This window comes from Notothenia coriiceps, unplaced genomic scaffold, assembly GCF_000735185.1.
Source record: "Notothenia coriiceps isolate Sejong01 unplaced genomic scaffold, NC01 NC01_scaffold00029691, whole genome shotgun sequence".
Lineage (NCBI taxonomy): Eukaryota > Metazoa > Chordata > Actinopteri > Perciformes > Nototheniidae > Notothenia > Notothenia coriiceps.
Genome location: NW_011362392.1, coordinates 1 through 13,655, shown reverse-complemented (window position 1 = coordinate 13,655; position 13,655 = coordinate 1). Strand labels below are relative to the sequence as shown.

Genomic DNA, 13,655 nt, shown 5'->3' with positions numbered 1-13,655 from the left:
TTCTTTTTTACTGGTCGTTTTTCTAAAATAATGTTTTTGTAAAGTGCGTAAACGTTTTGCAATATCTCAATGTTTCTGCTGCGGGTTGTGCGCACATGTAGCTCAGATATGTCCTGAAGATCTGCAAGGGCATCTCTTTTTTTAAAGAAAGCCAGGACATTTCTCTGGAAAAGGTTCAGATTTTGAGGGAAGCCAGAAGAGCTCTGAGGGGAAAATGTTTTAGTTTTACTGCAGAGGAACAGGAAGGAGAGGCCGTTCTGACTGATTAAATTTAGTGCGAGGCTGAGCAGCAGAAATGTTTCAGAGTCAGCCAGAGGCTACAGAGGGAATAAGATGTCAGAAAAAACGGCATGATGAACGTTTGCAGGAGCCTCCTGTCGTTTATTATGTAAGGTTTCCTCTCTGTGGGCTGTGTGTGTGTGTGTGGTTTGTGATTGACGACGCATAGGCCTCTTCCTATATTTCATTTGTAATCCTCCTGGCAACAGCAGAAACGAACGTCCTCACAAGGGACTATGGGTAAGTGGTCCTCACAATGATGGCAAAATATGTATGTGTGTGTGAGCAAAAAATATTGATTGTTAGAAGAGGCCTCTGCATCGTCCATTTTTTTTTGCATTGTACACATTGCATTGTTTGACAAGGGGGAGAAACTGGGACTCATGTTTTATTTTACGCTCACAATAAAAAAAAAGGCTATTTTTCTTGGAAAAGGCGAATATTGAAAAAAAAAAAAAGATGTTTTCACACTGTGCTCCTTTTTGAAATTGACCTTTAGGAGGGTCCCAATGAGATTAAGAACATCTGTTTTAGGGGACATGAAGCAGAACAGATGTAACAAAAAGTATGAAACCTAAAACGTCCAACAAAAAAAAAAGCGTAATATACAATATTAAAAATAACAAAATGATATATTTGTTAACATAACCGACTCAATTTGGAGGGACTCTCAGACAGCAATCATTTCTGTTGTTAAAAATCCCATCCTGTCCATTTCAATCACAACAAACCAGGGGATGTAAATTCAAAAAAAGTTTTAATACTGTTGTTAATCAGTTACTGTACACATTCAACTCGAAGCGTTTTCTGTAAATGGCAGGCTGTACTCAGCTGGATAAGTGCAATGTTGAACACTGGCGGACATCTTCTTTGGCAACAGGTGTGGAGAAATACATAAATATTGGTACAAAATAAATTAATAAAAGAATGCACAAAGAAATACATCTAAGGAGGCAGATGGTAGACGAGTAAAAAGTACATTTAAATGTATTATTTTAACTAATGTATAGATATATGTACACATTTAGTTGTGTGTATAAAACGTCTGCTACATTACAAACCATGAAGGCCTGTTTCTTGTCTTCAAAGTTAAAACTAAACATGGAAAAATAGTTTTTATGCTGAATATATCTAGAAAAGGCAAAGAAAAAAATACAGTTTATTTTACATTAAAACTGAATCCTATCTTTTTTAACAAAAACAATTATATTCATATGTTACTCTTCACTGTAACTTTAATTATTATATTTCATAACTGACGTATTTCCTTTTAAAGCTTGTGTTTTCTTAGCTTTTTAATGACTATTTTGTAATGCTATTACATTTGTTGCCCCTTTTTCTTAATGCTTGTTATAGTGAATAACTTCCCTTTCCACATCTTCTGTATTTTGTTCCTCATTTAGTAAGTATTTCTCGCTTTACATTTCATTTCCTATGAATCCAGTTCTGTCTTCATCCTTGTATTCGCAATAACAAAATAATATGTACACTATTCACACTGAGAACGTTATTATTATAAACATGTTTCAGCAGCAGTGGTTCCATCCCTCAGTCCAGCTGTGTTTCACATAAGGAAGCTGCAGTGAAACATCGAGAGGAAACGGGACGAAGGAAGGAAGAAATTCCCAGAAGGCTCACGAGGAGCTGCAGGAGAGAGAGGAGCTGACGGAGGAGAGCTGGACGAGAGGAGACGCCAGCTCCAGGTAATCCTGCAGAGAAACAGCACAGTTAAGAATTACCAAGAAATGGGACTCTTTACTAGAAATGTAAGTGAGAAAATAATCAGGATTCTTAGATCTCAAGAAAGAAACTTTATTTGGACTTTATTCACAAAATGTTGAATTTCGAATACTATTTTTTAAATTCTGTTTTGTTCATAACATTTAAGAAAATAGTCAGAATTCTAAGAAAGAAATATAATAAATCTTTTCACTTTTTAATTTTTCCCCCAGAAATTTGACTTTTTTTCACAAAATTCGTTTTTTATTGAATTTAGATTTCTTTTTTTGTCTTTTTCTTGACTTTTTTCTTCGTATTTTCACCTTTTTTCAAATAGTTTCGGCGTTTTCAACCTAATCATTTTTTCTCAGAATTTTGACTTGTTTAATAAAAAATGAAAAGTGAGAAAAATATTTTTTTCTTAACATCTAACAATTCTGGGTAAAAAAAAAGAAAAAAAGTCAGAGTTCTTAGATTTTAAGAAAGAAATATAATTATATTTTCACTTTTCCAATTTTTTTTTTTTCTCTGAATTTCACTTTTCGCAACATTTTTCTTTTATGTTATTTTTAGTTTAAAACAGCTGTTTGTGCTGTTATTACCTGGTTGGCCATGAGGGAAAGTGTTTGGTCTAAATCGTCCACCAGCTGAGAGAAAGTGGGTCTGCGAGCGGGGACGGCGTGCCAGCAGTCTCTCATCATCCGATACCTGGAAACACACATAACAAGCAAACAGCTGGATTATATAAACAGTATAACAGTTTCAGGTACATTTAAAACACATACAAATGCACAGGATTTACGTGTTGTCTTTTTTATATGGGACACTGTTGTAGTTTGGAATGTAAAATGCACTTTTCTAAACTAGAATAAACCCCTAATTATCTGTGTTTCTGTTTAAAGGAAGGGGGTCCGGGCCACTCACAGCTCCATTTTTGGGTATTTTTTATATATTTATACACTCACAGCTCCTGGGGGCAGGCGGAGGGTTTCTCCATGCGATGGCCCTCCTTCAGCAGTTTAAAGAGTTCCTCCACAGGGACCCCGGGGTACGGGGACCCCCCGAGGGTGAAGATCTCCCACAGCAGGACCCCGAAGGACCACCTGCAGCACAGAAAACATTCAGATATGGAGAAAATAAAACCAATCGAGCAAACTGAAGTATTTTTCACTAGGAGAGGAAAGCTGTCAGAACCTACATTTTTAGCAGCCTTGGATTCTTTTAATATTATTTTATTAATTAATTTAATTGAAGTTAAATAGTTTTTTAAAGAAATCTTTCTTTTATTTTTGCTTAATTTATTGTACTTACATTGAAACTATTTTTTATATATTGCTTTATTATATTAAAGTTGTTTTGATTATTCATTTATTTATATCATACTTTAATTTAAGTTTTTTATTTTATTATCATATTTCTTGAGTTTTTAGGAAAGCGGTTAGGGTTAAAAAATATAAGTGTCATGTATTATTATTATTATTATTATTATTATTATTAACTGTTTTAGTTATTCAGATAAAGGCCTACTTTAAAGTTATAAAAATGAATCTTTAACTCCTCTTGTAGATCACTCACACGTCGCTCTGGTGTGTGTAGATCCGATCGAACAGAGCCTCTGGAGCCATCCACTTCACCGGCAGACGGCCCTGCAGGAAATAATACACAATATAAGAACATTTCTTAACATCTAAGAAAAAAATAAATATAAAAACAAAATCACTTTTCCATTTATATTTGTTTCTCAAAATCGTGACTTTTTAAAAAAATATTAAAATATCAGGAACCACTTTATAATAAGACTACCCTTATAAAAGGATTCATAAAGAGTTTATAATTAGGTTGTAATCACTTTATTAATCATTAAGAACCATCTATAAACCAGTTCTAACATAGTTTTCATACGTAAACACAGGCTCACTATTCAGCAAGAGGACTAAGCCTTATGTTGGCTACTTAGCGAGAATCAACTCGGTGAACAACAGATACCAAGGATGCTAGCTGATGAAGGAGACGAAGTAAGCTAGGTAGCCAATATAAGGCTCAGCAGTAAGCTACATGTGGGCTCACTATTTGGCAAGCAACCGGTCACAGTTGCCCTGTTTATCTCATGTCTTATAAAAGCTTATTAATGATTTATAAAGTGTTCACAACCTAATTCATTAATTAACTATTAGTAAATCCTTTATACGGGTAGTCTTATTGTAAAGTGCTACCAAATATGGTACAAAAAATATAAGACATAAAATATATGCAAACCATAAACATTTTTATATCCAAAGCATTCATTCGTCTTCACGTTGGTGCTCATTTTTTCTTAGACTTTGACTTTTTCCACATAATTTCGAGTTTAATCACCCAATAATCTTTTCTCTGAATTTTGACAGAATTCAACCCAAAAGGTCAAATTGAGATAAAAAATGTAAAAGTGAGAGAAAGTTTTTTTTTCTTAATATCTAAGAATTCTTAGATTTTATGAAAGAAATATAAAAAGAAAAATGACTTTTCCATTTGTATTAAAAGTATTATTCGTCCTCACGTTGGTGGTCTTCTTGTAGTAATCGATGTGATGAACGTCTCGAGCCAAACCGAAGTCAGCGATCTTCATCACGTTGTCTTCGGTCACCAGAACGTTCCTCGCTGCCAAATCTCTGTGGATACACTGAGGGGGGAAACATTAACATCAAATAATTGTTAATAATAATCGAGTAAATCAGTTTCCACCACATATCAAGATCTGGTGCAGAAATGTATGTTTTTATCCGTTGTATGTGGCCCCGCAAGAGCTCTGAAAGAATATAATAGGTTTATTATTATTTATCGGTTACATGCCGCTTTACAGAAGCATGTTGCCACAAAACTACATCTCCCACAATGCATCTCATTTTGTGACATGTGCAATGAAGAGACTTTAAATGATTTGCCCCAGACTTCTACTTTCAGACGTAGTTAATTATTCAGTTATGACCCTATTCGATAATAATCCAATGCGATATTTATATATGTTTATGTTTTTATAATCTTAAAGTTACAACCGGCCCTTTGAGTGCAACCATAATGCGGTGAAATAGAGTTTGACACCTGCTGTAGAGGACATTTTGACAAAAATTCTTTCCTCATTTTGGACTTTTTTTTAGAATTTTGACTTTTTCTTTTTACAAAGTTCGTTCGAATTTGTCCGTTTTCTTAGAATTTGACTTTTTTCACAAAATGTACTTTTTCTGAGAATTTTTACTTTTTCTTAGAATTTTTACTTTTTCTCAGAATTTTACTTTTTCTTAGAATTTTTACTTTTTTCAGAAATTTACTTTTTCACAGAATTTGTCCTTTTTCTTAAATTTGTCCTTTTTCTTAGAATTTCTCCTTTTTCTTAGAATTTGACTTTTTCTACAAAATTTACTTTTTCTCAGAATTGTGACTTTTTTCTCAGAATTTGTCCTTTTTCTGAGAATCTTTACTTTTTCTCCGAATGTTTTACTTTTTCTCAAAACTTTTACTTTTTCTTATAATTTTTACTTTTTCTTATAATTTTTACTTTTTCTCAAAATGTGTCCTTTTTCTTAGAATTTGACTTTTTTCACAAAATGTACTTTTTCTTAGAATTTTTACTTTTTCCCAGAATTTTTACTTTTTCTTAGAATTTTTACTTTCTCACAAAATTTACTTTTTCTCAGAATTTTTACTTTTTCTTAGAATTTTTACTTTTTTTCACAAATTGTCCTCTTTTTCATAATTTTTAATTTTTTCTTGGATTTTTTTTCTTTTCTAACTTTTTTCACATAATTTTGACATTTTCAACCGTATAGTTTACCTTCCTGGAGGCGAGGTAGTCCATCCCTCTAGACACCTGGTACGCAGCAGAGACCAGCTCCCTGACCTCCAGCCGGTCCATGGCCTCCTGCTGGGAGTCGCTCCAGTACTCCAGACCAGGGGGGCGACGAGACCTCAGGACCTCCCGGAGGTTCCCCTGAGAGGCAAACTCTACCACAACGTACAGAGACCCTGAAGAAGAGGAGGAAGAGGAAGAGGAGGAGGAGGAAGAGGGGTTAGCATCTTTAGCTTCTGTGGAGCATTCAGCGACTTTGTTTCATTAATCCTGTTTTTTTTTTGCAGAACTATCAAACATTTATTTTAGTGTTAGACTTCACATAATTTATTTTACTTATTCATTTTCAATATTTAATTATTTTATTTGGTTATGGACTTTTAATCATTTTCTTCTTCCCACTTCTGTTTATCTTCTTTTTTGGGTGTAAGCTTTTTTCGAGCAATAATACAAAAAAATGTTTGCTCCAGCTTCTCACATTGAATAGATTCTGTGAATACTTTTTTAGGGTTTGTAAACACACTTTTTAAAAAGGATTTTGGACTAAAACTTTCGCCTTGCAAACATACACACACCCTCACACGCACACACACACACACACACACACACACACACACACACACACACACACACACACACACACACACACACACACACACACACACACACACACACACACACTCACCGTCCTGTGTGCACGCTCCCAGCAGGTTGATGATGTTTTTGTGTTTCCCGATCATCTTCATCATCTCCATCTCAGAGATCAGGTCAGACAGATCCTTCTCTGTGGCGTCCGCTGCACCACGGCAAACAAAAAAAAACATTAAAACAAATCTTAAAAAAATAAGATGTCTTCCTCATGGTTTCCACTCTCTGCAGATTTATCATGAATGAATTAAAGCAGCCTCACCTTTGAGCATCTTCACGGCGACTTTAGTGAGGCGGGTCGGTTTGTTCTTATCGATCCCGACCGCCTCGGCCAGAACCACCTGCCCGAAACATCCCTCGCCCAGAGGCTTCCCCAGCGTCAGTCTGAGGACACACACACACACATTAAAGATTAGTTCAAACTATATGTCTATCACAGGCATATTTTCTCTGAATTTTGTCTTCAAATTAAGATTTATTCTCAAAGTTCAGATTTTTCTCTCAGAATTGTTCACTTTTACTGAGAATTTTTTACTTTTTCCACACAATTTGTATTTATATATGTTTTTATATACTCTTTGTCCTCATCATCTTTAGGACATGTTTACACACACACTTCACAGATTAGTAAAAATACTCTATGTCTATCCCTGGCACTTCTTCTGAGAACTTTGAGTTTTTTCTCAGAATTTTGATATTTTTCTCAGAATTGTTTACTTTTTTCTGCCGAAGACAATATTTACACCAAATGTAAATGTACCAAATGACCTTAAGATCTAAAAAAAAAAAAAAAAGACACTTAGGACAATGAGTAAATAGCAAACGACAGTGTATTTTATCAGTTATAATAGATCAGGTATAACTGCAATAAACCGTATTTAATTGTCTCTTAATTTACATTATTTAATTTCATATTCTGTTGACATGTATAGAGACTTCTTGCACTACTTTGTATTTTTGCATTTTATTATATATGTTGCATTGTTGGAGGAGCTCAGGCCAGGAGAATTTCATTGCCATTTCTACTCTGAAGCTGCTGAGCATCTGATGATACAACCTTTGAATCTTTGAATCTTGAATAGACTTCAGGTATAATAGATAATCACGCACCGTTCTCGAGGAAGTTCCCATGCGGGGTCGTAGGGCAGCTCGTACTCTGAGACTCCGGTGAGGCTGGAGGTCGCGGCGCTCGAGAGACGAGACGAACGTATCAAACACATCCCTGACGAGGAGTCCACCGACACCTGGGGACGAATACAGAAATACTTATTTATATTATATAATATTTATCCTGGGGAATTAGGTTTCATGACAGCTACTCCATTTTAAAATGAGTTCAAATAAGAGACAAATAGAGTAAATGTTTATATAAAAAAAGAAAGTTAGAGGAGTCCACCGACACCTGGGGAGAAATACAGAAACACTTTATTTGACTTTTGCAGAATTGCAAAAAAAGTCTCAGAATTTGACTTTATTTTTAATAAGAATATTCACTTTTTTCTTAGAAATTGTCTTTTTTCCTCTCTTTTTTATCATCATTTTAACTTTTTTTATTAGAAATTTGACTTTTTCCTCAGAATTTGGGACTTTTGTTAGAATTTGAATTTTCCCTTATTTATTTTTTATCAGAAATTTGACTTTTTCATAGAAATTTGACTTTTTCTCAACATTTTCTCAGAAATGTAACATTTTCTTAAGAATTTCACATTTTCTAAGAATTTTGCCTTTTTCCCAAATTTCACTTTTTCTTAAGAATTTTTACTTTTTCTAAAAAAAAAATACTTTTTACCAAATTTTTTCTTTTTGCTCAGTATTAAACTTTTTTCTCACATAATTTATACTTTTTCACAGAATTTTGCTTCCATTTATTTCTTAAATCCTCAGAATTCTTAGATTCAGGGTCCAACACAGACAAACAGCATCCCTGCAGCTCTGTGTATTCAGCAATAGAAACAGGAAGGTGAACAGTGAACAAAGATGGCGGTGTTACCTGTCTCCTCAGAGGGATGCTCTTCGCTAACTTCTGGACGGCCAGCTGATGGTGGAAGTGGTTTTTCTTCGGCGCCCAGCAGAGTCTGCAGATGACGGCGGTGGCGATGAGGATAACGATGATGAAGAAGCCGAGGCAGTAGATGAAGATCTCCAGGTACGTCTGCGAGGGCAGTGGGGTGGGGGGGAGCTCTGAGAGAAAAACATCATCAAATCAAAATGTTTTTAACTCTTTGTATTGAGTTAAAAAGAGTTAAACCCTTTTCTTACATAAAGTTAACTTTTATAATGTCATTAAAGTTCAGTGTTTTTTAAAGCATTCATAGTTATTGAAAAACACTTTTTAAATGTTATTCTCCCCCTGTTTCCTATATTGTAAAAAGTTTTGTTGCTCTTGCACTTTAGAAGCAAAGTTATTCTAAGCAGAAACTCAAACAAAGAAATGTTTGCACTCACTTTTCTGTTGATTTTAAGAAACGGATTTTCAAACCTTACAAACGGCACATTAAATTATTTGAGTGCTTACCGTCAGTGACACTGAGCCAGGCGGAGTGATGCGAGACGCCGATGGAGTTTCCTGCTAAACACGTGTATTCTCCTGAATCATTAAGACTCACGTTCCTCAGAGTCAGAACCTCCATCTCTTTATCCGTCATGTTCAGACCCGCAGTCTGCAGCAAACACACAAATGAGATGGAAAACAAAAATTAAATATAGGTAGATTTCCTAGCATTTCAATATACTTGTACTTTGCTTGAGTATTTCCAATTTTGGAATCAGATTAAGAATCAAGTGCATTACCAGATACATTTTAGACATAAAAGAAATGCAAACAGAAACAACTAGACATTAAGTTGTAAGAAAAGGTAAAAAAAACACATTTAACGTTAAATAAGATATAAAGACAAGTATTTTTTGTTAAACTGAGTGCAATGAACATGTTATGCTACTTTTATCATAACCCCCTACTGTCAGTTTTTGAGTATTTTTTTTAAAGCAGCTAACTGCTAGTGTCACTGTGTACTTGTTTATCTATCTGTGTGGGGACAAGAGTTTCAGACCTTGAGTGCGAGGACGTATGGTTGTCCGACAATTATTTATTTCTAAACTGATTCATATGAATATATTTCATGCTACTTTTGTCATAACCCCCTACTGTCAGTTATTGAGTGTTTTTCTGTGTTTAGTAGTACACATTGTTTTAAAGCGGCTCACTGCTAGTGTGACTATGTACTTGTTTATATATCTTTATGGGGATACAAGTATCAGATCATGAGTACGAGGACATATGGATGTCCAACAAGTATTTTTTTTAAAACTGAGTACAATGAATATGTGACCTGTTATGCTACTTTTAACATAACCCCTTTTTGTCAGTTTTTGAGTGCAAAAAGTGTTTAGTAGTACACATTTTTAAAAAGCGGCTCGCTGCTAGTGTGACTGTACTTGTTTATATATCTGCGTGAGGATCACAAGTTTCCCACCTTGAGTACGTGGACGTATGGATGTCCGTCGGGCGCCTCTCTGCTGCCGTTGATGGTGATGTGTTTGAGCCACTGGATGTGAGGCTGCGGGTCGCTGAACACGCGGCACACGAACACCACGTCTCGACCCACGACCGCCGTCTGATTGGCCGGGAGACCCGCCTGCAGGATGGGTCTGTGAGGAGAACGCTCTGAAATAAAAAGAGGAATAAATAAACAATACAATACAGCTTGCACTTTACTCCAGCTTGCACTGACACAATATATATATGTATATATTTTATACACATTCAAAAGTATTTATTTTACTTAAACAGATATATTCCTGCACTCTAACTGTATGAATGCTTGTTGTTTGTATGTTGTGTTCTCCTGAATGTTGTACATCTCTTGTTTGTTTTTCTTTATTTTTGATGGTAGGAGTAGCTCTACTCATCTCATTGTACCTGTATAATGACCATAAAGGATTCTATTCTATTCTTATTTATAAAGCACTTTAAAACCTCCAGACCAGTGCTGTACAGTCAAATAAATAAACAAACAAAACATACAAAAATCACACAGCTCAGCTCACACACCATAAAACAAGTAAAAACAATAGACAATTAAAAAGCAATAAAAGCAACGATCTACAAGATGTCAAAACGCTAAGGAGAAGAGGTGGGTTTTAAGAAGTGCTTTAAAAGCAGACAGTTTGGAGGAGTCGTAGAAACACACATTAATATTACACACACTCTCCTGGGCGTAAATGTAAGTTTTCTCACCAACTACATCCAGCAGGTAGGTGTGTTTGATGCTCCCGTGTTCATTCTCCACCACACAGGTGTAGTTCCCTTTATCGGATGGCACCACCGACTCCATTATTAAAGTCCACATGTGGTCTCTGATCTGAAAAATAAAGGACATAGATAAGACCCATTAGATAATGCCTAATTTGCATATTTAAAAAAAGAACCATCAATTAAGATGTAAGATGAAACAATAGGCAATTCATCCCTCGGTAAATCAAGAGAGCATCTATCAGAAGCTTTTCTATAACCGGTTAATCTTTCAAATCTAATTTTAAGTAAAAATGATATTCTTAAATCTGCATATTAAATAAAAATAAATATCTCTCAGATATGGATTTCACATAGGACAAGATAAGACATTTAATATTGTGCAAATATTTTACTTTTCCGACATTTTATAGAGCAAACAAGTCCTTTATGTCCGAAATTACAACAATCTCACGACTGCATATTATTTACATCACACTTTACTAAAACATACAGAAAATGACTTTTTTATGGCAGTATTTTCTGATTTAGAGAGGTATACAAAGAGATATCATCAAACAATAATATGAACCTAGCTTTATCCACTGATCCCTTGTCTTTGATGGATAATATGCAAATTAGCACACATTTACTTACATAACGCCTCATGTCCATTTGAACATATCAGAAAACTTGGAATGTAAAAAAGTATTTTCTTGATGTCAGTAATCACCGCGGGATTTTTTACACCCTTACCTTGTAGCCTCCGATCCGTTGGTCCTTTCTGAACCCTCTCCCGTTCTTGTACCAGCGCAGCGTGGGGACCGGGCTCCCGGTGGCCTGGCAGCGAAACTTCACCGTTCTGCTGGCGGGAACGGCGTGAAGCTGCTTCTCCATTTTGTCCGGCATCACCCACTGCGGCGCTAACGCTAACGAGGAAACACAGCGGGGTAAACATCGGGACCACCAGTCATTTTTAAAAACCAAAACAAGGCAGCGGAAAGAGAAACCAAGACTTACAGTTTGAGAAGAATGGAATTAGGATTATGATAATTGTTCATGGGAAATTAATAATTGTTTATGAGTCCTTAATTGAAGATCAAAAAGGGAATTGTAGAATTACCAATTTGCTACATTCATGGCAATCTAATATCTTATACACTATTTTATTATAATTAAGGCACATAGTTAACAACTGAATAAAAGCAGAAAATACATAAAAAAATGAAAGCAGAAATGTAAATATACATGTATGTATACTCAAGAAAAGACAAATACAACTCTCACCATCAATGTATCTGATGATTATTTTCCTTAAACTGGGTGCCAGATGTCTTGTTTTGCCAAAGATATTCACTTTGCAATCATTTAAAACTGAGAAAAAGAGACGTGAAGTTTTAGTCTTACTTTGGAGCTTCTCGTTACTCGTTGACAGCTCATTGGACAGTTTATTTTCCTCTGAGGATGACTCATCGTCTTCTTCGTCTTCAGAGGATTTTACTGCGTCGGCTACAGAAAGAAGTAAAAATGTTTAAAAGCTGCTCACAAAGCTTTGCTAGTTTATGTGTGTACTTGTTTGACTATCTTTGTGGGGACCAATCATTTGTTAGACCTTCAAAGTGAGGAAAATTACAAAAAATAGGACATTTTGCCCTTTTTCTTGCAATCAGACAATTTCAAACCCTCAGAATTATATATAATTAAGGTTTTAGGATCATTCTTTAAACAACACTTTCAGAGTATGCATACCAGTTTGAGTTTTCACCAACGTTTACCTGTTTGCAGACAACTCTGTTACTTAAAATAATGCATTTACCCTTTTCTGATTATACTGGTTTACCCAGAATAATTTGAGACAGAGGGAGAAAAGGCAGTATGAGAAAAATAAAGAGCTTTTTGAACATTAGAGACACTAAATACTAATATCAACCTGAAAATGAGCGAAATAGGGCTCCTTTAACCTTTTAAAGATTTAACCCTTTGGTTAGGAAAATAAGTCAGCCTCACTTCAGCAAAAACAGTGAAGTACACACCCCTCCCCCACTTTAATCCTCTGTTTCTGGTGAAGGTAAACATAGAAAAACAGCCCAGAGAGACCCGTTTCTAAAGCTGAATCTCTGGGAAACCTTCTGTTGTGTGGCTGATTACAGATTATGGCAAAAAGTGCAGCTTCTGCTCAACACATCAAACCGTTTATAAAAAGCAGTGTTAGACAGGGCCGGGTTCACGGCACTTACAGGAACATTTAAGCCAGTTTTTGGTTTCGAAACACTTAATTTTGAGAGAATGAGAGGGAAATTGAAAGCAGGTTTTGTTTATGAAGAAACCGCAGAGAAAAAAGAGGCAAAATGTGATGTTCCTGACGGAGAAGAAAACAAGACTTTACAGGCGCCAAAAACAACAGAATCACAGAGATTCGCAGTCAGCTGCAGACCAGATGGTTGGCACAAAACACACACGGTATATGCATGCACACACACACACACACACGGTATATGCATGCACACACACGGTATATGCATGCACACACACACACACGGTATATGCATGGACACACACACTTGCAGGACACAATGAATAAATGAGGAAAGGTAAAGTAATCTTCCCTCATTTCTAACTATCGTAGGACGTTTGTTTTGTCCCAAGTTATTTTATTTGTTGCTTTATTTCTCAATCCTGATTATGCACCTTTATTATAACACTTCAGTGATAACTCAACAACATAGAAACTACTAAATAGAAACCGTTAAAAGTGTTTTTTTAAATGGACAAATGTCAGAAATGCCAGTTTTAGCCTCAAATATTCTTGTTCTGCTTTTTCCTATTGTTTGTCCTTGACACACACACACACACACACACACACACACACACACACACACACACACACACACACACACACACACACACACACACACACACACACACACCTCTCTCTCACTCTATCTCTCTCTCTCA

At 35.5% G+C, this 13,655-nt stretch overlaps 1 protein-coding gene across 1 annotated transcript; it reads right to left on the bottom strand.

The window, feature by feature from the left end:
• Positions 1-1,019: 1,019 nt before the first annotated feature.
• On the bottom strand, positions 1,020-12,213 carry LOC104959008 (fibroblast growth factor receptor 1-A-like; the record flags this gene model as incomplete). Its single annotated transcript, XM_010786851.1, has 15 exons — positions 1,020-1,988; positions 2,601-2,706; positions 2,964-3,101; positions 3,574-3,644; positions 4,535-4,657; positions 5,807-5,997; positions 6,507-6,617; positions 6,732-6,853; positions 7,580-7,713; positions 8,460-8,650; positions 8,985-9,129; positions 9,943-10,133; positions 10,707-10,830; positions 11,457-11,629; positions 12,108-12,213. Coding segments are annotated over 15 exons (2,001 nt in total), but the record flags the coding sequence as incomplete, so codon positions are not given.
• Between the last annotated feature and the right edge of the window lie 1,442 nt (positions 12,214-13,655).